We start from the raw sequence: 27,985 nt of genomic DNA on the forward strand, positions 1-27,985 counted from the left end.
CCCAGCAGAAGAAAGACATCTACCACCAACTGGTTGTGTGCAGAAGCAACTGACCCTGAGGTAGTAGGAGGCGGATGAGGGAAGAGCTGGAGCAAGCAGATATTTAGTAAGTGAGAGTGCAAGGTATTGAGGACCCAGTGACCAGAATGCCTTCTGCATAATGCACAGGGCTTTCATTTTATACTTCACAGCCACTGGGAGCTATTGCAGACATTTTAGTCCAGCAGAGAGACGATCCCTGGCGTTCAGACCAAGGACAAGATGTGCAGTCTTCTTATGGACGAGTTGCTGGGGGCGCAGAGTGGAAGCTGGCAGATATAAAAAGGAGGCTGTGGCAATAGTGCACAAAGAACCACAGCCGTACACACACTGACTTTAGGTTGATAAGATACAATCAGTGGTGGCTTTGGAGCCAGCTTTTTACGTATTATGTAGGAGGTGGGTTAGTGGGGAACACATTGCGTAGCATTGTCGGAAGGAAAGAAGAGAGTTCCTGTTTCGCTAATACACTGTATGATATGGGTAAATGAAAACGTTTCAAGCAAATACCATTAAATTGCCACTTCATGGTAGGAGATGGGAGGAAAACCAGTAAGCTTTTCAAACACATAATGGACGCTTGGAGGCAGATATCGTGCGCAGAGGCACTTATAACAGAGTTGTAAACATACTGCCAAAAAAATGTTCATACCTTTCTTTTGTGGTGATGGGTGCTCATGTGGATGAATGTGCATGTACAAATTGTGCAATGCTTGACTGAACTTTCCACTGGACTTGCTTTCCAATAACAGCACACTGGCTGGCTGATGTTTTAACAGTGCATATGACGTCTTGTGGAGAACTGACAGTGTTAGATACTGACGTCTTGGATAGCATTGATGATGTGTTTGTGCCTACTTAACAATACCCAATAAGGGCGTGGTGGGAACAGTATAGTGGAAAGTGAAGAACGACTGTTAGTGCTTTACTGGGGCGCGGCCCTCACGATACTTTGGGAAGGGCACATTCTGCGCTTCTCACCATGCTGGCTAATAGAAATGGCACTGTGGGGATTATCCAATCAAGTACTGACGGTGTGGGTCACAGGAAGGGACGATGATACTGGTATTCATTACTCTGCGTAGTGAGGCTGGCTGACATGGAGAAACGCATTGTGTTGACTTTGGGTGATGCCTTTGTGATAGATCTGCACACGTATGCCCATGAAAGAAACATTCAAGGCAATTTCGGTTTGAAAGCACTGGACGCATTGTGGTGCGCGGTCGATGACCTCAGTTAAGCCGATATCCATGCACTTTGCAGAGAACTGACCAGTTCCCCTAATGTGCATGATGTCGTCATGCACTGTGACGGGTTGCAATTGGGTTACGTGTCTTGTTTACGTTTGCTCCGTCGACTCAAGAGGATGATGAATGCAGTGAAGAGGCTTTTTCCCACTGCCCAGGTGGTTCTGTCCGCCATACCACCAACAACAGTATGGACCACTCATATTGGCTGTTGTACCCAGCCAGAGGCTGGAAGGTGTCTGATTAACAGAAGCATGTCTGATTTTATTTCCGCTTGCGACATGTTGTTCTGTATCATTGGCATCATTAGTTCTGCAAATGCAGAGTTCTTCTAATCAAATGGCATTTCGCTGGCGTCCATTAGTAATGCTGTTTTGTTCACTCATCTCCAAGATGCAATCAAAAGGTTCCTGTCAGATTCTGAGGACGAAAAGAAAACACACAAGTGTGTGAAACCGAAAACAAGCTCTGTGTGGAAGCAGATGACAAAAAAACAAAAAACCCTAACAGCTCTTTTCAGAGCCACCCCTACAAACGAAAGCCCTTATCCTGGATGACGTTTCTTCTCCCACGCACAAACGCACAAAAGCCTCATCTAGGGATTTTCAGGCCGGTGGCCATGGAAATGGGACTGTGGAGGCTGAGGGATTGCGCAACAACGTTTCTGGGTGTGGTGTGTACGTAGGGGACTGTTGTACAGAACTGCTAGTGTTACATGGAGAGCACACGTGCCACAATCTGCGTTTCTCACCATGCTGACCAATGGAAATGCAACTGTGGAAATTGTCCAATCAGGTGGTCACAAGTGTACGTCACAGGAAAGGGCATCCATATTTTGTTTCATTACTCTGTGAAGTGAGGCTGGCAGAGATGGCGATATGCACAGTTATCATAGTGGGTGATCCCTTTGTGCAAGATCTGCTCCAGTACGCCGTAGAAAGAGGCTTTAATGGCAATTTGAAGGAAGTGGAGGCTTTGTGGTGCGGTGTCGCTGTCCGTACTTTTGACCATTTGCTTGCAGAATGTCAACGAGTGGCCACTTTCGCTACTGTATACGTTGTGGTTGTGCAATATGGAGCATTACTTTTGGGTTCGATGGCTTGTTCAAGTGTGTACCGCAAACTCAAAAAGATGATGAAAGCAGTGAAGCGCATTTTTCCCACTGCGAAGGTGCTTTTCTCATGTATACCGCCAAGTCCAGTATATAACTATTCCAATGAATGTCGTTGGCAGCCAGAGGTCGGAAGGCGTCTTATCAACAGAAGCATTCGTAATTTATTGCGTGCTGCTGGGATGTACTCCTGTGAGAATTACAACATTGGTTATAGATATGTGCACCTTCTCAATGGAAATGGCATTTAATTGTCGCCCAGTGGCAATGACATTTTGTTTTCCAATCTACCGGCTGCACTGAAGACGCTATAGTAAGAATGTGAGGCAAAGTACAACAAACAAAAACACTTATAAACCGCCCCCAAAAAATTGTTTCTATAGAAAAATACAAAATGGCTCTTTTGAGAGCCACCACTACAAACGACATCCCCTACCCTGGTTGACATTTATTCCCCTACTCTGGCACGCGCACACCGGAAAGTCAGCGGACATCGCGACAGTTGCAGGGTTGTACGTGGGACATATGCCCCTTTTGCACATGGCCGCAATACATTTGGACCTGTGCGGGACACGGGATTGCTCAATAAGGTGTCTGGGTGTAGAGTGCACGCATATTTTGCAAGCAAAATGCAGAGGGTGCGCTTATGGCTGTGTGTTGCAAGAGCCACAGCGTATGCTTTGTGGGGGAGTTGTACATACATTACTTCATAGTGAATGGAAAACAGAGTCCAGTGGGAGCTCATTGTGGATTGTAGCATGTGGATTTGTACGCGTATGGAGTACTTATAATTAAGTGATTGATTTTGGTTTGTCTGTGTGAGACTTTGGTGACGCGCGATCACGACGATATTATTGTTGTTCATTGTGGAGGGAAAATTGCACAACATGTAACACGATTTTCAGTGCCGTTTGCGCTGAAGCAGGCATTTGGCCAGGTCATGCTTCGTTTTCCGATCTCCTGCATAATGTTTTATCCCATTAAGCAGATACCCATGTCGGCGCGTTATTTTACATTTGGTCCGGAAATGGAGAAAGAGCGGTAGATTGTGAAGAAGTGTATTTGTGCCTTTTTACGACTTGTGCCAATGTCGTCCTTTACAAATGGGAATCTGACGTGAAGAGTTTTCCCCACAAATAGTGTTCCTCTTAATATTACTGCTTTTCCGTTTTCTGCAAGGCCTACAGAAATTGCATTGCTGCCCTTTTTGGAAGTATAAGAATAATGTTTGTGCTAGGTGTTGCACACTTTAAAAACGTACTGCAACACGTAAAACCATCTCTTTCAACAGCCACCCGTTTCAACTGCAGTGTTTCCTACCATACAACGGTTCCTTCTATTTAGCACACAATCTGTGGAGGGTATACGATGCTCGGCGCCCTGCCTCCCTTCATTGCCACTTACATTGTTGCACTCTGAAAGGAGGTTTCTTTACTTACCTTTGTTCCTTTTCCAGTTCATTACTATTTCTTTTGGCACATGTTCCAGTCTCACTACGCCAACACAAAGTGTACAGAAATTGCTTACATTACAAAATTATTTATTGCTAACATAACAGCCTGACAAGTGTTTCTAGCAGTCCTTGCTCTTCCTCTGAGGCTGATACAATCCCAGTGTAATTATTGTATTTGAAAAGATCTGGTGTAATCAGTCGGATTGTTGTTTAGTTCAACCCTTATTCCTCGTAATTACGGCGTCAATGTAGTAAGCTGAGGGTTGTGTACCTAGTTAGCGTGGAGACACGTATACGGAAAGGATTGACAGATTGATAGCTCTTTCTCGATTCTGTGGGTGGTGGTGCATGGCCTTTCTTAGTTGGTGGAGCAATTTGTCTGGTTAATTCCGATAACGAACGAGACTCCTCCATGCTAACTAGTTAAAAAGGAGCAGTCCTTTTATTCACGGTCCAGTGGTAAGTGGCTATCCGGTTGCCGGGGTGCTTGGCACGGGCAATTCGACCATAAGACGTCCTGCGATGCGAGGAAAAGAAGGTAAACTGGTTTTTAACTGAGAACTCCGCGGCTGGTTTCTTCCCTGGCAGTGCAAAAGACTCCGGTCTTCCTCCCCGACGAGATCCTCTCTTCCCCCGCACGAAGCACCGACTTGCATCCGCTGCCAGGAACAACTGCCCCCGCTGGAGTAGTCTCACCACTTTAAGATACTGTGTCCACCAGGCCTCCCTTTCTAAAGATTGCTACAGGTAATAATAATCCCTTAACCTTCTGGACTGGGCTGGCCGCCTTGACCATCTAACTGGTCCCTTTCTTTTGGTCCAACTCTTTCTGAACCTTTGAGACTTTTGTGCACTTTTCAACCGTGTGACCTTGGACACATTTCGTTCTGATCCTCTTAAAGTGGATCCGGCTTCCTGAACTCTAACCTCACGGTTTGATTCTGCCTTCCTCTCTTGCTGTGTTCTTGTGAAAGTGTTGGGATCTTTTTCAATTTATACTCTGCCTTTCTCTCCCTTTTAAACCGAATTATTAGAGTGCCATCTGCGTTAAGCGCTCACCGCTGTCTGAAAATAAGTGGGGCTTTACTTAAGACTTGTCTAATATTCTTTTAAGGGAGTGGCTATCTTTTAGTAACCGTGTTTTTGAACTGCTTAATATTAGTGCCTGTGTGTTTTATTAGATGTGGTTTTAAATAAATAAATATATCTCTTTTACACCAAGCTCTGGTCAGTGTTTGCTTGTTCTACTGTGTTCTTTTGACCTACTGTGACTACTCTGTATACTGCCTAACTCTTCTTGAGGGAAGTCTGACTGCTCAGCCACAGCTACCAAGTGAATCTGTGTGGTACAGACTGCTACCAAGTGGGTTTACTGCGAAACACCTGTAGTCTTAATTCTTTTGCAGTGGTCCCAGAGGGAACTGCACATGTTTCTGCCTAACAGACTCCAAAATCATAAGGGCATATGCTTCCTGTCCTGTTTTTGCCACAAACTCTTGTTTGCATAGTTATCCTGTACGGATTCATTTAGCTCCACCTCACCGCCCCACAATGGCCATGAAGCCGTTGAGTGACATAAAATTAAGAGCTAAACCCTCTGTGACCCTCTAACGAGCACGCGAAGCAAAGACAGATGTGCAAGAACGGAGGAATGAGGACTCCTTATGAAGCACCCGAGAAGCGGTCAGACGTTGACAAGCACCTTGTACCTATGTATTTCCTTACTTATACTGGTGAGTTTGCATACACGGCAGTTGCCACATGGGTGATGTCCTGTGGGGCGGTCCATACCCCACAGCGTAGTGATGCTTGGTGTCTGGATGGAGAGGATTTTCAGTTTACTACTGCTCACCCTGTTACCAATAGAAGTGCTTTTTAGTATGCAAATGTAGGTGGGTCGTGTGGAGTCTTGGTTGTTTCAAAGATTCTCCAGTGTTTTTGAATGATGTTCCTTATTTTCAGATATCCACAATATTAGAACCTGGTTGGGGGATCTGAAACTCAAATCTTCCCTAGCATTGTATCACAATTAGATTTGAGTCAATTCTATTCAGGTATTACTTTTTTAAGGATTAGATCCACACTGTTGAGTTCCTGGTTTTGTTTTGTCTTTCGAGATTTCGCACATTATATGTTGTTTCCCAAATAAACATTACATTTTATTTCGTTTTTTGGAATGCAACCCATTAAAACTAGAGGTGTTGATCTCGTGGCTCCCAGCTGAAAGAATGATTATATAAGTCGAGAGACAAAACTCATGAATTTATTTCACAAGTGATATTTGTTAAAAACGTTATTTGGAGCATTGGACCAAGGATAGTCAAAGACTACTCCTATTTCTTATGGTTCGGAGATATGATTTTTAGTGTAAGCTCCGTTCCTAAGATTTTCGAGTACTCAATCCCTTTTGGTGTTGGGATTAAGGTATGGCCTGAATTGGGGATATCTTTGATCCGTAGTTTTGCCAATCAGGTCACATCAAAAGCTGACTGGTTTCAGTGGTATTGAGATAATTGAGACCACTTTCTTCAGGGCTAAAGACCAACACCAGTTAGTGTGTAGTCTAACTTCTTCCACTGATACTGATACTGATGAATCTATACTATTCAGATAGGAGGTAGCCCTGCATTGTAAGGGGCAGGGTATGGGAGGGAGAGAAAAGAGAGGGAGAGTGCCATTAGGGAATTATCCCGCAAATCACCTCACAATCATAAGAGGTCATCATGTATACATCTTACCCATCACAGATGAGACAACTCCCATATGTCAAGGTCCTGGATTCGAACAAGTATAACAATTTACAGTGTCCCGAATCCAAAAAGGATTGCGCATTCCTTGCTCACCTACAGAAAAGATATATTCTTTAGGAATTGAATGCAGTGAAATGGGACTCAAAGGTAAACCATGTTTTCATCAACAAACATTTAAAACAAAAGAGCATTAAAAACTAGCTTTTTCAATTAACAGGTCAACTCCTGATGAGTTTGGCCAGAGATGCACATCGGCCCAGCAGGGAAAAACCCACACTAACAGCCAGCAACCCACTAGGTCGCTATCCTTGTGTGTTGCCTACGTTTACAAAGACTGTTTTCCAAAACAAATGGAAGAAAATTTTGCGCATTCTAATAGATGTGAAAGATAGGGGCTTGTGCGTGCGGCCCAAGATCTAAGGTCCAATTGTAAATATAATTGTAAGTATAAGCAGCCCAAAGTACAATACAGAAGTGAGGCTGCCAGCATCTTGGTGAACGTAGCATGCGTGGTTTGTAAGCGTGATGGATAAAGCGATTCGTAGCATCGGCAAGCTAAAGAGCAGTGCGGGAAATGCTTCCGCATTAGGTATAGCTTACCTCTGATGGAATAGAGGTGCCCCTTGAAATTCATTGACTTCGATACACAGAACGGCGTCTAGAGTGTACTTATTTGACGTGTGGTCCGTCATCACGTGATTGTCTACGTGCCAGCCGTAGTAGACAATCGCACGCATGGCGGCCATCTTGGTGTGATAATGTCATTGAAGTACTGAGGGGAGGCGGCAAGCCTGTCTCAAATAGACAGAGAGCCGTTACTCCCGTCACGGTATGGGAGGGACCACGAAAAGAGGGTCGAGGTGCCCAGAAAGGAAACGAACATTCAGACAACTTTGAAAGCAGATATTAAACAAATCAAATCTCTAAAGTAGTAGCCAGATACTGGCAAAGTTCGGGCAAAGCTCTTGTATGACACATTATTTTCAGAATTTGGTTAGTGAAGGTGTTGACACACACACACTATTCTTTCTTCTTTAGGTTGAACCCTCTTATTCCAGGAGTGCTTCTCTGTTATTGTGTGCCCTTTTGGCTGCCCTTTTCATCAGCTTTTTAGGATAGCCTCTTTTTCATAACTTAGTGGAGAGTGTCTTGGCTTCTTCATCAAATGTGGTGTTCTGGGAGCTTTTTCTTTTCAATCTCAGGAATTGGCCAAAAGGGAGAGTGTCCCACAGGTGTTTCACATGATGACTAGTACAGTCTAGGAGGGAGTTTATATCTGTGGGCTTGTGAAATGGTTTAACCAATAATTTCCGGTTTTTATGAAATATGGTGAGATCCAAGAAGTTAGTTGTCTGATCATTCCAGGTCATGGTAAATTTCAGGTGTGGATTCAGCATGTTCAGCCAGGCAAAGAAGTAATTTGATATTTCTTTAGATCCTTCCCAGATGAGGAGTATATTGTGGATATACCTCGTCCATACTTTGATGTTTTCTTTCAAGGGGTTGGTGTTATTGTAGATGAACAAGTTACTTCTTACCTTGTAACGTTCTTTCGATGGGATGTTCCTCTGACGTATTCCTTATCTTAGATATCTCCTTCCAGCTCTGCTGGCCACAGAACATTTTTCTCTAGAGGGCGCTGCGCGTCGACGTCCGCCGAGTCGATGTCCCTCGACAGCCGCCGTATCGACGTCGACGTCATCCTGCCTATAAAGGCCGCGCGCAGCGTCCGTTGCTCAGTTCCGTTTTGTAGCCCACAGTATTTCTGTCTGGACTAGACTAATCACCCTGAAGGAGCGTAAGCTGCAACAACAAGGGAAGTAGAACTGCGGGGATGAATGGGAGGGTCGATAAGGAATACGTCGGAGGAACATCCCATCGAAAGAACGTTACAAGGTAAGAAGTAACTTGTTCTTCGAAGGGATTGTGTCCTCCGACGTATTCCTTATCTTAGATAGGCTCCCATAGCAGTATTCTATTATTGGAGGTGGGAGTACTGACTTCACGCTGCCTTCTATTGATGAATAGAGTGCAATACAGCCCTTCCAAACCTAGTCTCTTGACTGGAGGAGGAATCCAAGTTGTAAAATCGTGTAAAGGTATGGACGGACGACCATGTGGCGGCCGCACAAATGTCTTTAACCGGCACTCCTCTTTTGAGGGCCGATGAAGCTGCAATACCTCTGGTCGAATGAGCCCTAAGGTTTTGAGGGGGCTCTTTTCCTGCCAGTTTATAACATTCCAAAATGGCTAGAATGATCCATCTGGAAATGGTCTGCTTAGTTATTGGTAACCCCAGCTTGTGACCTGTGTAGCCTACAAACAGCTGGTCTGCTTGTCTTATCCTGGCCAGTCTACTGATGTAAAAACTTAAAGCCCTTCTAGGGTCCAGCCTGTGTAACCTCTCTTCCTCTTTCCCCGGATGAGGAGGAGGAGGAGGAGGAGGATAGAAAGATGGCAGGGTAATCTTCTGAGTGATATGGAATTCAGAAACCACCTTTTGGAGGAAATTAGGCTTCACTTGCAGGACAACTTTGTCTTTGTGAAAGATTGTATGAGGGGGTTTACAAGAAAGAGCTTGTAACTCGCTCACCCTTCTAGCAGATGTAAGTGCTATTAATAAAACAGTTTTAAGGGTAAGAAATCTTAACGAACAAGAATGGAGTGGTTCGAAAGGTGTGCCCATCAGGAAAGTTAGGACTAAGTTTAAATCCCATAGGGGAACCTGGAATGGTCTTGGGGGATAAACGTTGGTTAACCCCTTTAGAAACTGTATTACCAAGGGTAACTTGAAATAGGATGGTTCTTCCGCAGTGCGCTTAAAGATGGATAGCGCTGCGAGATAGCCCTTAATGGTGCCAACTTGAAGGCCTGAATTCGCCAAATAGAGTAGGAAGGACAAAACCATTGGTGTACCACATGAAAAGGGGTCGATATTCTTTTCTCTACACCAGCTGCAAAATCTATTCCAACGGCAGCAGTATAAAGACTTTGTTGCTGGCCTCCTTGCCGTAAGCAACACCTCCATAACATCATCAGGGAGGTCCCAATCCTTGTACCTCAGCCTTTCAGAAGCCAAGCGTGAAGGTCGAGGGTTTTGATGTCTGGATGGAGAACCTGACCTCCCTTCTGTGAGAGTAGGTTCTCTCTGAGTGGAAGTCGAATTGGAGGGCAGATGGACAAGTCTAGACGGTCCGGGTACCAAGTTCTCCTGGCCCAATCCGGGGCAATTAGGATCATGGTTTTCCGGAAATCTTCTCAACCTCCTGATCATTTGAGGAATGACAGGGACCAGTGGGAACGCGTACAGAAGCGGAAACTCCCAGTCCACTATGAACGTGTCTCCCAGAGCTCCTCTCGGGGGAAATTCCCTTGAGCAGAACAGATCGCACTTCCTGTTGACACTGGTGGCGAACAGATCCACCTGAGGGGTTCCCCAAAGGGCGAAGATCTCTTGAAGGACTTCCTGAGCTAGTTCCCACTCGTGGGAGACTGTGCTCTGCCTGCTCAGAGCGTCCGCTGTCAAGTTCTTCTCTCCGGCTAGGTGAACTGCCGATAGAGAGATTCCTTCTTGGATTGCCCAAAACCAGAGCTGCATCACCTCTCTGCACAGGGGTAGTGATCCTACGTCTCCTCTTTTGTTGAGGCAATGCATGTGTCAAGACTTGATGGTCGTGTAGGCGATGATACCTCTGTCCCCAAGTTCCACTCGAACAAACAGTAAATATACTGTCCGAGCAGCCCTTGAGACCACAGGTGGTGAATGTCGTCAGCTGGAACCAGGAATGCCGGAAGATGTTTCCCCTGACCACTGTAAGGCAAACACGTGGGTTAGATAACAATTACACCCTGTGCACAATCCTAAATATTTACCTGTAAGGAGCTTACCCTGAGTGGTTGTCTGGAATGTGATGTAAGGTGTCTGTCTGAGGGGCCGACAGGGTTGACGACAAGGTTGAAGCCTGGCAAGCACTTGAAGGATGGAATCATCACCTGATGCGGAACCTGGTACTGTGAGCCAAACAAAATGGCACGTGATGCAGAGAGCTGAGTTCAAACCAAAGGATAATCCAATTGCAGTCCAGGAGAAAAGCCAAGGTCGGGTCCAGGGGGAGCAGTTCAAGACAAGGTACCAAACAAGGGAAATCCAAGAGGCAGTCCGTGGGAATAGCCGAGGTCAAAACCAGGAAGAAGCAGATCCATGCGAGATACAAGAGCAGCGTCCGTAGTCCAAGATCAGCTGTGAAGCGTGGATGGAAGTTCGCGCGTCACTTTTAAATGCTTGCTCCAGTGATCACGTGACTCACACACGTGATTGGCGTACACGCGATTGGACGCGTGGAGGAAGAACGCCCAAGCGTCGGCAGCGGAGACGCGGAATGCTCATGGCGCGTCTCCACGGCAACCGCCAATGCAGGAATGGAGAGCGAGGCATACCCCAGCGTCGCAGAGTTCGGCCAGCCCCTTGTCGGCAAACCTGAAGGCGAGAATGTGCAATGGTGCGTGTGGTGTTTTGTTGTGTACTATGATTCTGCCGGGATGCAATAGGAGGGCTTGTGGATGTGGATGGGGGCGTGACAGCATGGCCACTGTGTTGTCCGTCATTATCAGGACTTTTTTTCCTTGTACAGCTGGCAGGAACGCCTTCAGCGCACGTTTGATGGCCCTCAGCTCTAACAGGTTGATATGTAGTCTGGACTCCGATGGAGACCAACGACCGCTGATGGTCAAGTCGTTGGCGTGGGCTCCCCACCCAGTGAGTGAGGCATCCGTGACTACTGTTATCTCCGGCCAGGGTTGCCAAAACTGTTCTCCTTTCAGAATGTTCTCCTGACAGGCCCACCACTGAAGGTCTCGAGCCACCCTGTCGGGAACCTGAAGAAGATCTGTCATTCTTCCTGAAAATTGTGACCACTGAGTCCTCAGTGCCCACTGGAGGGATCTCATTCTCAGGCAAGCCTCTGGCACTAGGAAAATGCAGGATGCCAGGAGGCCTAGCAACCTCAAAAAGTCGAAGGCTGGGAGATGTTGGGCATCTTGGAACTTGGTAACCATCTGTAGAATATCTTGAGCCCTCACCTCTGGTGGCGAGGCTTTTCCCAGGGAAGTGTCCAGGATCGCTCCGATGAACTGGAGTCTGCGATGGTATCATTTGTGACTTCTTTAAATTGAGGGAGAAGCCCAGTCTGTGAAGGGAGTGGCAAACGTGATTTAGCTGGATCTGAGCTTGTTCCGAAGATATAGCCCTGATCAACCAATCGTCCAGGTAGGGGTAGACGTGAATCCCTTCCCTCCTTAGACTTGCCGCCAATACCGACATTAACTTGGTGAAGACCCTCGGGGCGGAGGTCAGCCCAAATGGCAGCACTCAAAAATTGATAATAAGAGTTGCCAATTGCGAACCTCAGGTATTTCCTGTGTTTGAGATGGATAGGCACATGGAAATAAGCGTCCTGAAGGTCCAGAGATACCAACCAGACCTGGAACTGAAGGGCCTGAAGGATCTGCGAAAGAGTTACCATCTTGAATTTGTCTTTCCTGAGGAATTTGTTCAATTCTCGCAAATCCAAGATGGGTCTCAGTCCTCCGTCTTTCTTTGGAATGAGAAAGTAAGGGGAGTACCAGCCCTTGTTCCTCTCCGCTACAGGTACCGGTTCTATGGCACCTTTCTCTAGCAGGTCCAAAATTTCCTGCAAGAGGAGCGGATCTGGAGCTTTCTGAGAGCTGATCCCCGGTGGATTACTCTGAGGTATGCGTAGGAGAGGCAGGCAGTAACCTTGGGCAACTGTTTCCAATGCCCAAGCATCTGACCTGATAGCCTGCCATTCCGCCAGATGTTGAGTCAACCTGCCTCCTACAGGTGTCCTGTGAGGGAAGTCCTCAGAGTGGTTTTGGGGCGGCTGATGCAGATGCCGATGGTAAAGAGGCACCTGCTGTTGCTGCGGCTTTTGAATATCTACCCTGTCCACCTCGGGTAGTTCTTCTTTGTCCCCTTTGAGCCGGTCGTCCTCTACCTCTTCCGAATGCGGAGTAAAAGCGAAAGGACTTGCCCCTCGCAGAGGTTCCTGTGGGACGAAAAGGTGTCTGACGGATTGCAGCGCCTAGGGATTTTGCTGCTGCTTTTGATGTTTGCAGTTTCTCTAAACTGTCATCCGCCTTTTTCCCGAACAAAGAAGAGCCATCGAATGGCATGTTCAAGAGCCTGGCTTGCACATCTGGGGCAAAACCAGACTTTCTCAACCAAGCAAATCTCCTGGTTGTTGTACTTGCCGCCATTGCTCTGCTGATACTGTCAGCCTAATCAATGCCCGTCTGGAGGGATTCGCACATAGCGTCTTTACCGTCCAGTATGATATTTAGGAACGCCTCCCTTTCTTCTCCCTCCGGGATGCAGTCAGCCGCTGTAGGAGCACACTCCCAAAGTGTATGGCTGAATCTAGCAAGGGTGCAAGTAGCATTAACAGATTTTAACGCCATGCTACATGCCGAAAAAACTTTCTTTGCCATAGCATCATTTTCTTATCGTCCCTGTCCTGTGGGACGGTAGGGTAAGCAGTCTTGACGTCAGTAGAAGATGCTGCCTGTACCACCAGACTTTCTGGGGATGGGAGTTTTGACAAAAACTCCGGGTCTGCAGAAGATACCCTGTATTTTGTAAACAGTTTTTTATTTACTGCCGGGACGACATCTGGGGTTTCCCAGTTCGTCATAATCTTCCTCTGAAGAGCTTTATGAAAGGGCACTACAGGATCCTCCTGTGGACCTTTGTCAAGAATATCCGTGAGGTCATCTTGTTGGAAAGCCTGTGAAGGTGTAGACCACCCCATAAATTCTGTGATCCTGGCCATTAAGGCTCTATATGGGGTTTCAGCATGCTCCCCCGGGTCTGGCCTAGCAAACTCCACCTCAGGGGAAGTGTCTAACCCACTTGCCTCATGTAAGGAATCATGAAGATCCTTTAACCTGCGTTCTTCTGAGGATAACTCCTCTCTAACTGGGGTTGCAGGTCCCTGCAACTCAAATGTGTCTTCCTGTTCAGATAGTTCATCCTCTTCCAAAATTGAGGACATAGTTCTCAATTGTTCTGAACTCACATAGGGTGTAAACCCCATCTCCAAGGCAGAGGGTGCCAAACTTGTCATAATCGGCCTCGAAAACGTTGATGTCGTTGACGCCGAAGGCTTCGGGCGTGGCGTCGAAAACAAAGGCGGAGGCCTCGAGGACCTCAACAGAATTGGGATTCTGCTCGAGGAAGTCGACAATGTCGACGCCATCGAGGACCTGGGGATAGCCACTGGATGCGTCGTAACCGTGACTTTTCCTTGGTGTCGACGCCGGTGTCGAAGATGGCGTCGAGTCGACAGACCCGTGTGTCGAAGGTCCCTTCGACAACGGCGTCGAAGACACCGACCTCGGCGTCGACGGAACCTTCGTCGATGGCGTCGACGGAACCTTCGAAGAAGGTTTTGAGGTGATACCTTTACTCGAGGGTTCGAGACGCGCTCGAGAAGCTTTCTTCGCCGGGTACTGCGACTGGCGGCGTTTTTTACCTTTGGGTCTTTCGACCAGAGCATCGCTCTCGGCAGTCTTCGAGGGGATCGTGGCCGCTTTCTCGAAGCAGCTCATCATATTTTTGTGGAATTCCTCCCATTCAGCCCAGGAACTATGTTTCGTGGGGCAAGGGATTCCCTTTGGAGAAACAGAGGAAGAGGAGGACGGAGAAGGGGATCTTCGACGTCTCCTCTTCGAGTGCTTCGATCTCAAGGAGTGATGGGACCCACTCCGAGACCTGGAGCGCGAATGGTGACGAGGAGACGAATGTCTCGACTTCGTCGAAGAAGAAGAAGCTTTAAGAGTCTTACCTTTCTCCAGCTTCCCCCTATGCTGCTTCAGGGCCTTAGCTGTCATGGACATACAGTCCTCGCACTCCGAACAATGGTGTTCAGCTCCCAAACACCACAGACAAACTCTGTGAGGGTCAGTCAGCAACATCTTTTTCCCACAATCTCGGCATTTTTTGAAGCCGGACTGAGGAGTTGTTGCTTCCGACGGGGAAGCCATCGAGTACTGATCGAATATCTCGAGGTAAATACGATTAAATTGACAAAACTGAGCAACGGTATTCCGAGGCACTGAGTAAGCGCAGAAAAACGGAACTGAGCAACGGACGCTGCGTGCAGCCTTTATAGGCAGGATGACGTCGACGTCGATACGGCGGCAGTCGAGGGACATCGACTCGGCGGACGTCGACGCGCAGCGCCCTCTAGAGAAAAATTTTCCGAGGCCAGCAGAGCTGGAATGAGATATCTAAGATAAGGAATACGTCGGAGGACACAATCCCTTCGAAGTTGCTTTTTTCAAAGGTTTCGACGTATAGATTAGCTAGGCTGGGAGCCATAGTGCTGTTCTCTCGATATGTTGGTAAAAGGTTCCTTCAAATTCGAAAAAAATTCCACTTGAGTGCTACCTCGATGCACCACATTATAAAAGACGCTGGAACTGGGTCGTCATCTGTTCTGTTGAGAAGAATATCTTCTACTGTCTCCATCGTGGCTTGCTGGGGGATGTTGGTGTACAGCGAGACAATGTCAAGGCCCATCAATAGCGAAGTGTTGGAGATGAAATCCATGTTTTCACATTTTCTCGTTGCATCAGTGGTGTCTTTCAGATAGGATTTCATTTCTTTCCCATACCCTTTGAGGTAGTGATCCGCAAATTTGGACAAAGGTTCCAGCACAGAATTGATGCCAGACACCATGGGTCTCCCTGGGGGTTTGTCAAGGGTCTTGTGGATTTTCAGGAGGCAGTAGATTGTTGTTATGGCTGGTTTGGTGTTCATCATGTACTCTGCTTCTTGTTTCAATATCCATCCTCTATCTAGAGCTTTAGAAACGTTGTTTATCATTTTCAGTAGTTCTTTTGTGGGGTCTTTGCGTAATTGAATATAGTAGGTGGTGTTGCCAAGTTGACTGACATTCATTAATGTAGTCTTCTCGATTGAGGATCACTATCCCATCTTCCTCCTGCTTTGTCTGCTTTTTTAATCAAAATATTTGGATTAGATGCTAGAGATTTGATGGCTTCTTTCTCGGATTTGGTAAGGTTTTTAAAAGGTTTTTTTCTGGGTTGCTTCAAGTTTTTTTATGTACGCCAAAACCTGGTGTTCGAAAACCTGAGATTCTGGGGAGTGGCTCCAAGCAGGTGGGCAGAAAGTAGATGGGTTCCACAAGCCGGTGTGGTTGGTGGATTTCTCGTGGGCGTGCTCTGGTTCTCATTCAAAGAATACCTTAAGATGGATTTTTCTCATGAGTTTGTTGAACTCGATACGAAATTCGAGAGGATCATGTCCTTTTGTGATGACAAATCCAAGGCCTTTGTTGAGGACCTGTTCTTCCGTCTTCGTGAGGGTGTAGTTAGATAGATTGACTAGAAGCGATTCCCGTTTCTCGTCTACCTTCTTTCGTCCTGACAGTTGCCTCTCCCTTGGCCTCAGTATAAAAAAAGGACATGTTGCTGTTCTATGACCACCGTTTCCGTGTATTCTGTTTGGTTGCCCTCCACCTCTCGTATACATTTATTGGTCAATGTGCCTTCGCCTGCATCATCCGGGTCGCTGATGTCGTCGCTCGTGCTACAGGAGGTGCCTCTGAATCTTACACGTCTATTTGATTTGGTTTGGCCAATCTGTTGCAAATAATTATTTTTATAATCCTCTTCAATGTAAGAAAAAGCTTGTTTGTTACTGAAGCGGGCTCAGTCTTTTCTTAATCTTTGGATTCTTTTCTGAGCGTTGGTAGTTTAAAATTCTTTCATTTTTCTCTCTTCAGTTCTTTTTTTGTAATTGTCCAATGAAAGTAATTTTTGTCATATCTTCTTTTCCTTTCTTAAGGTCAATTTCAATTTTTTCTGCTGTTTCCTTGGCCGTGTCGATGTTGAGGATGAGTCAGTCTCGACAGCATCTGTTTGCGATGTAGCTCCACTATACTCTGAATTTTTCGTTGTCCAGGAAGAGCCTGGGCTCATTTTGTACTAACAGTCCTTGTGGTACAGATTTGTTCTTCAGATACTCCAACATCATTGCTCCATGCAGTTCAGTACGAATGAGCCGTTTCCTTAACTGTGTAAGTTCGTCCCAGTCATTCGGTTATTGGTTAATTTTTCCTAACTCACTGTTATTTAGGATGGAGATTGCCTTCATGAGTGCTGCTGCATAGTCGTCACTGAATGCTAGTAATCTTTCTTCAGACATGTTTGCGGCTTCCTGTGAAGCACGGGTGGGTCTCAGGGCACTAGAATCCCCACTTGATATGATAATTCCTGTGACAAATGCCACTGTGAGTACTACAAATATAAGAGGAATACGGTTTGCACTTATTGAGCTAATAACTAAGTGCCGACTCTATCTGGTTCCGGGGATATGATCAACGAATAGCAATGAGATCGAGACCACACAATTTGCTTGAACACTCCCTGGGATCCAGTGCCTAGGAGGTAGAATCCTCATACCCCCAACCAACAGGTATGCAATTCTTAACCTACCATGCAGAGGTTTGTGATTCCCCACTAAGGACTGGTGGAGTTTTTGCAGCACTAGATAGGCGACGATAAAGCATCTTTTTATGCTTTTTTGCAGTGGTCAAGAACCAGGACCATATTGAAGTCCTCCAACAACTTTCTACAGTGTTGTGCGCCACAATAGAACAAGTACAGGTAATTAATTACCTGTTTACTTAAGTTCAATGTTCAATGATAGAACCACAATAGATTTATAGCAATAATAGCTTATACTATTTCCATTTTTTTTATATTGACAGGTCAAGTACATTTACAAGAATCATTAGAACCGAGTGCTTGGTACTATTACAGCATTAGGAATTAGCCGGGTAAAAACTCCTGAAGAATGTTCAACTATTCAATAGACAAGAGCAGAAACAGATCAGGATTCTAACCTGTCTAGTGTCACACAGGTGCAAGACTAAGAGTACTAAGCAGTAACAGGAGTATTGAGTTCTGATACTTTCTGAAAAAAATGTCCACCGTGTGTTGACTCAACCAACAACTCTGTGGTCGATCATATCCCTCGGAACCACATAGAGACAGCACTTCGTTATTAGCTCAATAAGTGCAAACTGGGATTCCTCTTATATTTGTAGACTCCATTTCCACCATCACACTCACCATTTTCCTCAAATCTGCATAAATCCGCTGTGATTGGGGGGACGGGGACAAGGACCCATCGTCCCCCTCTTGTGGAGGGGGTGTAGAAGGAACCTCATCCCTCCTGTGCTCATATAAATCCTGTCGCTTTACTCGTTTATAAAGCTCTTTCCCATCTAGTCCTCGCTTTTTATACATTTGATACATTTCCTGCGTCTCAATCCAATCAATGTCTTCCCGCGGCACTCCTTTTAGTAGTGCTAAAAACATATCCTTTCTAGCGACTGTCAAACCTCTTCCTGTGAGTGATTCTTTCACTTCGCCCCTCCCTGTTTCGCTTGCATGGTCGTTCCTCTGCTTTTTCCCCATTCTCCTAGGTCTGCTAATAGCATCCACCTCCTCATTGGTCATTCGACCAGTCATTCCCACCAAGAGGGTCATCATGACATTCTTATACGCTGACGGGGCAGTTCGAATGATGGTATTTCTCGCTGAAACAGACAATGCTACGATTCCCTTATGTTGGGGAGTGTCTAGATGAACCGCCTCTTTCATGGCATGTTCCCTCACTCTTTGTATGGCCCCTCTCAATGTGTACCACTTCTTATCCTCAGGCGGGCAATCTGATGCGTTAGGATACTTACGCTTACACCCTTGGGCCGCTAGTTATAATAGACATTTGAACCTCTCCCCCCCATCGTCCTCACGAAGAGGACCTACATGTAACATTTCTTGAACGTGTTTCCTGCCTCAATGGTAGAAACCTGGTTGCGTCCATGGCATCTACATGGAGACCCGCCGCTCCTTCATCAAATAAACTGACCATCCAGATTAACAAAAATTCACCAGTCGATTGTTTCAATCGGCTGATGATTTCCTCCCTTTTGCTGAGAATAATCCTTGAGCCTTGTCAAGTCCATCACCCCGCCCCCCTCTAGGATTATTCGGATTAGGACTCGCTCGTCTGCGCATCACGGGTTTAGCTGTTATCTCCTTCTGACCATATTTGGGCCTGGGCGAGACCTCAGGCTCTGACCCACTCTCTGTACTAGTGCTGTCAAATACATCTCCATTCCACTGATCGGAGTCCCAATCAACCCCTGTGGAAGCAATCACAGTTGCCACTTTATGAGAATTCACTCTCCCTCTTCTCTTTCGATGTTGGCAACAAGCAACGCTCACAGCAGCTCGCTCGGCTACCGCTTGATATTTGTCTGCCTTATCATGATACAACTTCATTTGGAGCTGCTGCATTAACGCAAATCTGTTTTTCAGCGGCCATCTCCTTTTCCAACCTCAGGACACTCGTCTGTAATTCCACATTCAGTTGGTGCACCTTTCGAAAGGTATGCAACAGAATCCAGCCTCTTCTACCTAGAGCCGAACATTCTTTCCCTTTTCTACAGGCACCTGCTGTTGGGGCTGCTTCCTGTTTCATTTTCTCTGCAGCTCTCCTTTTCTCGCTCTGTTTGCAGGTGATCTTCGGGGTTAAATGTCCCACGCAGCTGATTGTTAGCTCGACAACTAGACTGCAAAATGAACTTGATGTTACTTTCATTCCATATTGACTCCTTACTCCTCTTCATCATCATCATCATCATCATCATCTCAGTATTTGATGTTTTCTCGGATCTGGAGTTCAAAGGATTTTTAAACCATTTGAAGTTATATTGCTTGCCACCTTTGTTAAAATAGCAGCCATCATAAACAGTAGATGTTTAATGTGTTCTAGGGGTTTTGTACACATGAAGAGGGAATAGTATTCTTTCTGGAATGCGTGACAAGAAGGGGTTTCAAATTTTTATAACTGTAGGGTTCTGAATAATGACCACATGCCATCAGGAACTTGGGAATTAGATGGTCTTCTTTACAGGAAAGGGAAGGATACTGCATCTCTCCTGATGGAGTCACCATTTTCCCCAGACATCATTCTCCTGCCATGTGATCCACCCTCATAATACCACCCCTATAGTCAAGATCAGGTAGCGGCTGCGTTCCCTATGCCACATGCGAGGAGATTTTAGGCTGGGGTTTAGTGAGGACTGCAAAGACTGGAGGGGGTATCTGTACTCCTGCTATCTATATGGCAGAGCCGAAACACAGAGCACCCCAGCCAAGATTCTTTAAGTGGTAAAATGTGGTGAGCAATCAAGGCTTAGCTCTCAGGAGGTGATGCGGGCTGGTTTTGAAGTACAGTGTAGTCCCCAAGCAACCACAAAGGAATGCCCACACACTATGTTAGTGAAAACACAGTCTTTATATAAATAAGGTTCACGTTATGTACACAATCACAATAACACACTTTGTGCTCTGGCAATTCTAAAATGGTAAATATATACAGTTTCTATGTGGTACCACTATTACTCTGATTCCATTAAAATGCGTCAACTGTTGACAGTTTAAATAGCATACAAATCAATATAGCAAACGTTATCAAACATAGACATAGGAGAAAAGCAAGGGTTTAGACAACTGGCAGAATACTGGGCCCCTACTGTCAAGCACATTTCTGTGCGAGGATCCCCCCCCCACCTGGGAAACCTGTAAATAAATATATAACACAAGCCCAGTCCATATATTGTCTAATAGAGTCTTATCTCCTTCTATAAACGTTCTACCGCCCCAAGGTACCTGGTTTAGCAGAGTTAGACGTTGGGTCGTTGACGCATCCTTCTTGAGTGACCCCTTTAAGGCAGGAGTCACGGAGGAGGCGTGAGGTGCACCTCGACAACAATAGTTTGTTGCCGCAAAAGAGTTACTGAAGAACTTTGGCCCAGCAAGGGTATCGAGTCGTCAGAGTCTTTGTGGTATTCGGGTGGCGGGAAACTCACCGGCGGATTCTCCTCGGCACGTCGGCGGCCTTGACTTTCTGCGGCGGGACAAAGCGGTCGTCAGTGATGAGCGAAGCAGTCCTTCGTTCAAAGTGTTCTTCGGCAATGGAGCGTTGAGGCTCCGGTCGACGATGATCGTCGTCGACAGTGATGGACTTCAATGTCCGGAAGCTTTGCTTTGTGATTCCGCTGCGATCCCCGTCTCCGGTCGGCAGCTTTTCGAGGACTGACTTCCAGGGCACTTCAGCGAAGGTTAGCTGGTGCATGATGGTCCCTCGTAGCTCAGGGAGAGGTCTCCTAGCCAGGTCCTCTCTTGGATCAGTTCCCTGAAGGCAAAGCAGCTTTCAGATTGGCGGAGGACAGCAGCAGCAATTCTTCTTCCTCCAGTGGGCTTCACGGTTAAGCATCAAGTATCAACTTCTGAACGATTTCCATCAGCGAGAGGTTCCCAGATATACTGTTTGAACTTTGGGAAAACAAGGTAATAGGCAATAGAAAGCAAGAGGCCACAGGAGCCATCTTGTCTCCTACCAGGAATCAACTGATTCCAATGGCAGGGCCTGGGTATCCCAAAATGGAGGATACTCAGAGCACCTGTCAAATTCAGCATGGAGCCGCCACCAGCCCATACCCTGCTGTGTGGGTCACACACAGGTGCCCAAAAACATACACTAGGTCTACAGGGTTGTACCCCCACCCATGGGTGCCCTAAGGGTATCCCAAGGGTCTGTACACCAAACCAGAAAGAGGAAGAGCTGCACTGCCGGAGTCCCACATGGACTCCTGGGCAGAAAATAACAGAACATACACGAAAAAGTACTACATAACAAGGACAGGGAGACCCTGCCCCTCTAATGCATTTCCAGCATCACAAGGACTCCATAGGATTCATCACACCCAACAAAAATGAAATAGCTTGGGGGAGAGAACACAGTGATTTGACTCTGCCATCACATTTAGCTGATCAGGAGAGAAGTCAGTTTGGGTCCCTCCATGTTAGGTTTACACTTGGTAAATGTCTCATGAATGACAGACACTTAGTTTTGCAACACATTTGATCATGCTGAATTAAATTATCCAGCAGACATTGTTTTATGTAAATTGCTCTTATAAGCATTATGATAGCTACAAAGCATACTTGGGGCCACTGACTATAATTCAATACAAACTTTCAAACATATAAAACAAGTAAAATAACATACCATCAGAACTTGTGAGTACAAAAATCTCGCCTTGGCTTTGCTTCTTTGCATTGGTTTTGGGAAACCAATGAAAATCGATTGGATATATATCATCTGGAAGTTTAACTACTTGGGTAGTTTCACTGGTTAACAAATTCCATTTCATTATCTGATGATCATCGCTACATGAATATAGCTCATCAGCAGTGGTCCAGCCTACACAGCTTACCAATTCTTTATGTACAAAGGAGTTAGGAAAAATATAATTTTGCAAAAAGACATCAAGTAGAACTGATGGCATTAACTCTACAATATGGAAGACAACACAGAAATTGGACATATTTTCTGTTAATAAAAAAATAAATCTTTTCAGTTAACTAAATGTATAATCTGGATGGACATGTAATTTAGTGGCTGAATTGATTGCTTTGAAATCTTAAAACCAGAGTTCTAATCTTGGCTTCGGTACCTGAACACACGTCACTATTCTGGGCATTTCAGATTATGGCCCAATTCCTCAAAAATATAACTATGTACAATATAATGACATATAAATACAATCGACACAGTATGCATGCTTCCACCATTACCACCCTTTCCTTTGTCTCCAATATTATCACTTCCTGGTTTCTTTGGTCTGGTCTCAACTGGATTCCATACATAATACTCTTCTACGTACAGCATCTCATCTTTGAAATTGTCCTATTACAAAATGAAATGTTCTCTTTCAAAGTTATCTGCTGCTCATTGCAGATAATGCAACACATTATCAAAACCCTAAAATTAAAAAATGAATGACCTTCAATACTTTGCGTTCTTTTCTTTCAGGAGAACAAACAGTGACTATTGTTTCAAGGCCTACAGAGAATGTTTCTATTCCCCCACAACTGTTAAGACATCAAAAGGTCACCTTTGGTTTGCATCTACACAGGTTTAGTCTACATCAATGAATTACAATTTGAATCAATTCAATCTAAGAAATGAAATTATGTAACTAAGCAGCTAAAAGAATAAATAGCATGCCCTTCCCTGAACTAAAGCAATGTGAAGGGGAATAGAGGATGAGCTACAAAAAGAAAATGGTGTTAAGATGATCAAAGGATATGTTTAGGTTCCTTCAAAAGTGTTGTTTTTAATCTCATTTTCCAAATTCTCAGACGTCCAGCAGTCCAAATCAAGAGAACCAAAGATTATTTTCCTTCTTCACGGCTCAAACATCTGAAAATTACAATAAGGGCAAGTTAAAATGTAATGCAGAGCATACCGTGTGCAGTAAAAACATATTTGAAAACATACTTTTTTTTACGATTTGCAGCACACACAAATGGTGACAAAACGTTTATTGTTGCTTGCTTATTTCAGATGTATAGGCATAAAAAACGGTGTACAATGCGTATTAAATACTTTGCGTTAAGAGGATTTGGGAGTACCATATTTAATTGTGAAGAATTATCCCACTCAAAGAGACAACAGTGGGGGGTAGCTCTCTAATACATTTCTCGTTGGATCAAACTGAAGAACCTTGTAAGAAAAAAGTCTCTGGAGCGTCTTGGGTGTTACGGAAACTATTACAGTGAAAAATAATGATTGCTACCGTGTTTACACATTTGGTTTGAGAAGAGAACAAGTACAATAGTCAATGTTTGGTCTCTTTAGTGCTAATATGTCATCTAATAAAGTAGTTGCAGAGTGCTAGTAACTTGCTATGTGGCAAGGTAAAAGAATAGCACTTTAAATAGGTCACACAATATAAACTAACAAAACTGCAAGATTGGGTGTGGGAGGCTTATAACTTGTGAATGAAAGCACAAGGAATGATTAGTGACTCAAGGAATTCTAAAGTACTGAACAGAGCTAGGTCAGTTTTGGCAGCCTGAAATTAGACTTTTTTGAAAATGGTTTGCGTGATTCGACATTTGTTTCCAGTGTAGAAGTGAAGGTGTTGCTTTCAGTTCTTGGCAAAAAGGTTAATCAACCACCTCTCTGCCATCCAATGTTCACTCTTCTGGGAAGTGTTTTTTTCCCTTTCTTTTATAAAACGCATATTGGCTGTATTATAATTAAAATTACAGTAGCTTAAGGGGTCAGAAATTGTCACATCCCCAGTCACACATCTCACTACCATCATGCCCTCATGTTATTCCCGACGGCGGTTGGACTACAGCTCATGTTGGCATAGCAAACGACTCAAGAGAAACTCCTTTCCGACACGAGCCCCTGACCTCCAGTGGCGGTTACCATGGAGACTGTCCACGCCACTTCATGGTCTCCGGATTGGTGTTGGGCCCCGTCGCGTTAAGCGGCACGTGATCAGGAAGTAACAGGCTCGATTGGTTACACGAGATGAGGAGCACGCATCACGTGATCAGGAAGGAAGCGTAACACGTGACGCGCTCACGTGACTCTTCTGCTTTTCAAAAGGTTCGAGCAAACGCTCAGACTTTGCTTCACATCTGCTTACGGCAAGTTTGTAGAGCGTTTTCCTGCTTCTTGTCCTTTGGAATCCTTGATCAGGGACTGCTTTCAGGGACCTGCTCTGCTTCTCCTCGGTACCTTTGTTTTGGCGATCTTTTCCGGATCAAGACACAAACTTGTTTTTTTCCTCGGATTTGCTTTTGGATCATCCATTGTTATTGTCGTGACCGGCCGGTTTTCTACCCACAGACTTCATCTTGGACTGATTACGGATTTCCCATCGCAGTACTTTGTTCATGTTTCTTGGCAAAATCAGGTGTTTCTTTCCATAAAGAGTGCCATATTATCATCTGCTGCCTACCGCCGTCGATCATCATAGAACCCTGCCCAGTTCTTCACCCAGGGTATCTGACCACTGTAATTGGGGTAAGAAAGATTGTGACTTGTCCTTGTACCCATTCACTGTCTTGTCTTTCTTTCTCTAACCTGGTTGCTTGCCTTACAGTGGTCAGGGGGTTCACTTCCGGCGTTCCTGGTTCCAGGCTGACGACACTCAACACCTGTGGCCTCAAAGATTGCACGGGCAGTTATATTCTATACTTGTCCGTGTGGTACTTGGGGACGGAGGTTTCATCATCTACACGACCATCAAGTCTTAACAGAAATGGGCTGTTGGCTGAACTTAGTGGGCATGCAAGGCCAGTTTGGGTACAGTAGTAACAGTAGGATCTGTTTCAAGGAGAACCTCTGCGCAGGGAAGCGTCCAAAAATGCTTTACGCTCAAGGCAAAGGTTTTCTAAATGGCTCTTGTTTGGAAGCCAGCATAGAGAACAGAGTGGTAGTTAACTGCATGTGAGTCATGTCTACATTGCACAAACTCATGTATTGTATTTCTTACAGCCATGTTGTACGAATGTTTCTCTTTACATTGCAACAATTATTGTATATCATTTTAAAGTACGGATTGGATACAATTAAGCCTACATAAATCTAAAAAGGTATTGTCACCAAAGAACATTCAAGTTTATAAAACCACCACACATTTAATTTAACATCGTAATATGCAATGCATCCACACTAACAATGAAATCCAAAAATTACTCTGTTGTGTATCCCAACAAATTCCTTTCTATATACCATGTAAAATACTAACGGATATATTCTATATCCACAATTCATAATATTGTACAGCTCCCCCCGGTCCCCATCTACCCATTCTATACTGCCTCACTCAGACATCGCCCCTGCATCTTGCGGCAAAGATTCAATAAAAATCCTGCATTGAAATGTCTGCAGTAACAAGACTGTATACAATGATGATGATGTTGGTCATGCCTACCAAGATCAGGTCACTGAAACGCCAGGTTGCCCATTCTAAGATTTCAGTTAACAAATGTGCGTTGCAGTGCCTTGTTCACCACAATTTAACTTCTTAGATTACAATGGTATTGTACAGATTTTCAACAATAGTAGTGTGGTCTGCCAATCAGATACTTTCTACATATGTGCAGGTCCTAAAATGTGATGTCAGTGGTTAAACCTGCACCTTCTTCTGGCTCAGGCCATATATCACTTAATCCCTGCCATCTGTATTGTGGAGGACAAATCTTACTTTCCCAGTAATGGTCTTTCTGTAGTTTGTATCTGCTTAGAGTCACATGCTTGCATAGTCTGCCATCTAGTGGTCGGCTCAGAGTATTACATATTTTTAAAATTAAAAAAAGCTGGCCATTGACAGGGGTGTTCTGGTAACAAAATCCCTATCCTTACGGGTACAAGGCCCCACAACCCTTCACACATCAAATCCTCTGATTGTTATTCCTGCCCTGAGTAACTAACTTGTACTGTAACTGAGTAATGTATCTATCTATATACCACTGTTCCACGTCTCGCTTGCAGGGCTGTAGGGTAGGCAAATGTGACTCTAAGCAGATAAGACTACAGAAAGAGGTTTACTGGGTAAGCAATATTCATCTTCTGGAGTTTGTGAATCCAGGGTTCGAAACTGAGGGGAGCTGGGAGCTATTTAGCTCCTGCTTGTAGCCTTGAAGAGCCTGGTTAGCTTGACACCAACAGCTACCAGGAAATACTTGTAGCTCCCCATGCCAACTGATGCTGAAAGAATATACCCATTTGATATTAACCCTTTGTGTTTGGGACCAGTCGTACAGATAATGGGTGTATTGGCCACTTTTACTCATTAAGAATAGGCAAACACTGCCAAAAAATAAAAATAGGGAGTACAAATACTCCCCACAAAAAAATTGGAAACAGACATGTAGAACACTGTCCCCCTGCTTTCACATACACAACTCCAATGATATGTCTGGACCAGAAGTCCACGTAGGACCAGTGACAAACTACTATTACTGCTTGATCGGTAGAAGTAAACATGTATCTTTAAATGTTCATGAATAAATAGGTGCAAAGTAATAATGTTTTATTTTTTATTTTAATTTGATTGTTTGCAGTTTTTTTTATAAGCTTTTACCATAATACATCATGTCATAAAAAGGAAAACAGCAGTTTTACATTCAGTCTTGCACTACTTTGTCCAAAACAGCTTCCAAGTATTTAACTAATGCGTAAGACCACTTGGATCTTTCTTCTGCATATCGAGCATCCCACCAACCTTCAGCATCGAGACCAAACAGGACCTTTAGAGGTTTACTGAAGTACAAAGATCTTGGAGATCTTGTTTTGCCCAAAACGGAGACCAAATGTTTGAGAGACTCTTCCTCTTTATTTAAGAAATAATTATTACAAAAACATTTCTGTTTTCTAGTTCAAAAGTATTTTTAACCGCTTATAAAATATTCCCATTGGAAATTGGACTTACATTTTTACTCCCTAAGAAATCATTTCACTCACAACTTTAAAGAAATAAAAAGGGAGTAAAATACTTCTACCTCCAAATCTTATCCAGAGCACTGTTTGGGACTGTTAGGTAAGAATTAATGTAGTCAAACTGTGTGACACTACACAACACTTATTTACTTGGTATTAGGTAACCCACCTTTTGGTATAGGTCTGTACTACAAAAGATGGTAGTGTGACTGAGCAGCCAGGCCTATCTCAAGAGTGGTACATGTGAGCTGTACCAATAAAATTTGTAAATACAAGTAAACAAGTAACATTTACACTCAAGTTTTTTGCCATAAATAGTTCATTAACATATTTTTTTAAATAAGCTTTCTTTAAAAAGGCAATTCATGTAACAATGTAAATCTACTTTAAAATTACTTTTCAGAATCAGAACACGTTAGTGGATAATCTTTGGATATGCTTCTTACATAATTCCTAACCCTGAGGTGACTTCAATCACAATGACAGTAATGGCATGTATTTATCCCGCTAGTTATACTTTGTAGATTCTGAGGTTGCAGAAAGGAACGGTTTATGGAAAGAAAAAGGTAAACAGGTTCTCAGGATACTTGAGGACACTTCAATCTTACAATGAAATCTAGACAAGCCTTTTCCAGCAGTAACGGTCTAAAACAAGTTACCACCTATGAGGGACAAACAATATCAAAGTCAATGGGCTTGAAGAGTCTGCAGGGAGCCAGGACAGCCAAATTCAACAGTCTATGGCGCTGAGGCACTTCTTAGAATCAAAGTCTTGCACAAAGTTTGTTAGAAAATCACTTGTAGGTCACAAGCTGTGGGAAAAGAGATGGAATCAACTGTTAAAGTAAGACACTGCAATTCCCAACTGAGAAAAGCACAGCTAAAAGACAATGAGGTTAGTACCCAAAGTCTAAACAGTACCTAGGGTTTGAAGAAGTGGTCCAGCTGGATTCA

At 44.6% G+C, this 27,985-nt stretch overlaps 1 protein-coding gene across 2 annotated transcripts in view; it reads right to left on the reverse strand.

Moving 5' to 3' along the window:
• Positions 1–27,985, reverse strand: part of IFT80 (intraflagellar transport 80) — a 1,621,792-nt gene that overhangs the window by 1,475,831 nt on the left and 117,976 nt on the right. For both annotated transcript variants that reach the window (XM_069618463.1, XM_069618464.1), the window contains exons 2-3: positions 22,872–22,987; positions 21,791–22,006 (exon numbers count right to left, since the gene is read on the reverse strand). In XM_069618463.1, the coding sequence (XP_069474564.1) occupies positions 21,791–22,006; positions 22,872–22,911 (256 nt within the window). In that variant the 5' untranslated portion in view covers positions 22,912–22,987. The remainder of the gene's footprint in view (positions 1–21,790; positions 22,007–22,871; positions 22,988–27,985) is intronic.

The sequence above is a fragment of the Ambystoma mexicanum genome, chromosome 10 (assembly GCF_040938575.1).
Source record: "Ambystoma mexicanum isolate Mex_15411 chromosome 10, UKY_AmexF1_1, whole genome shotgun sequence".
Taxonomy (NCBI): domain Eukaryota; kingdom Metazoa; phylum Chordata; class Amphibia; order Caudata; family Ambystomatidae; genus Ambystoma; species Ambystoma mexicanum.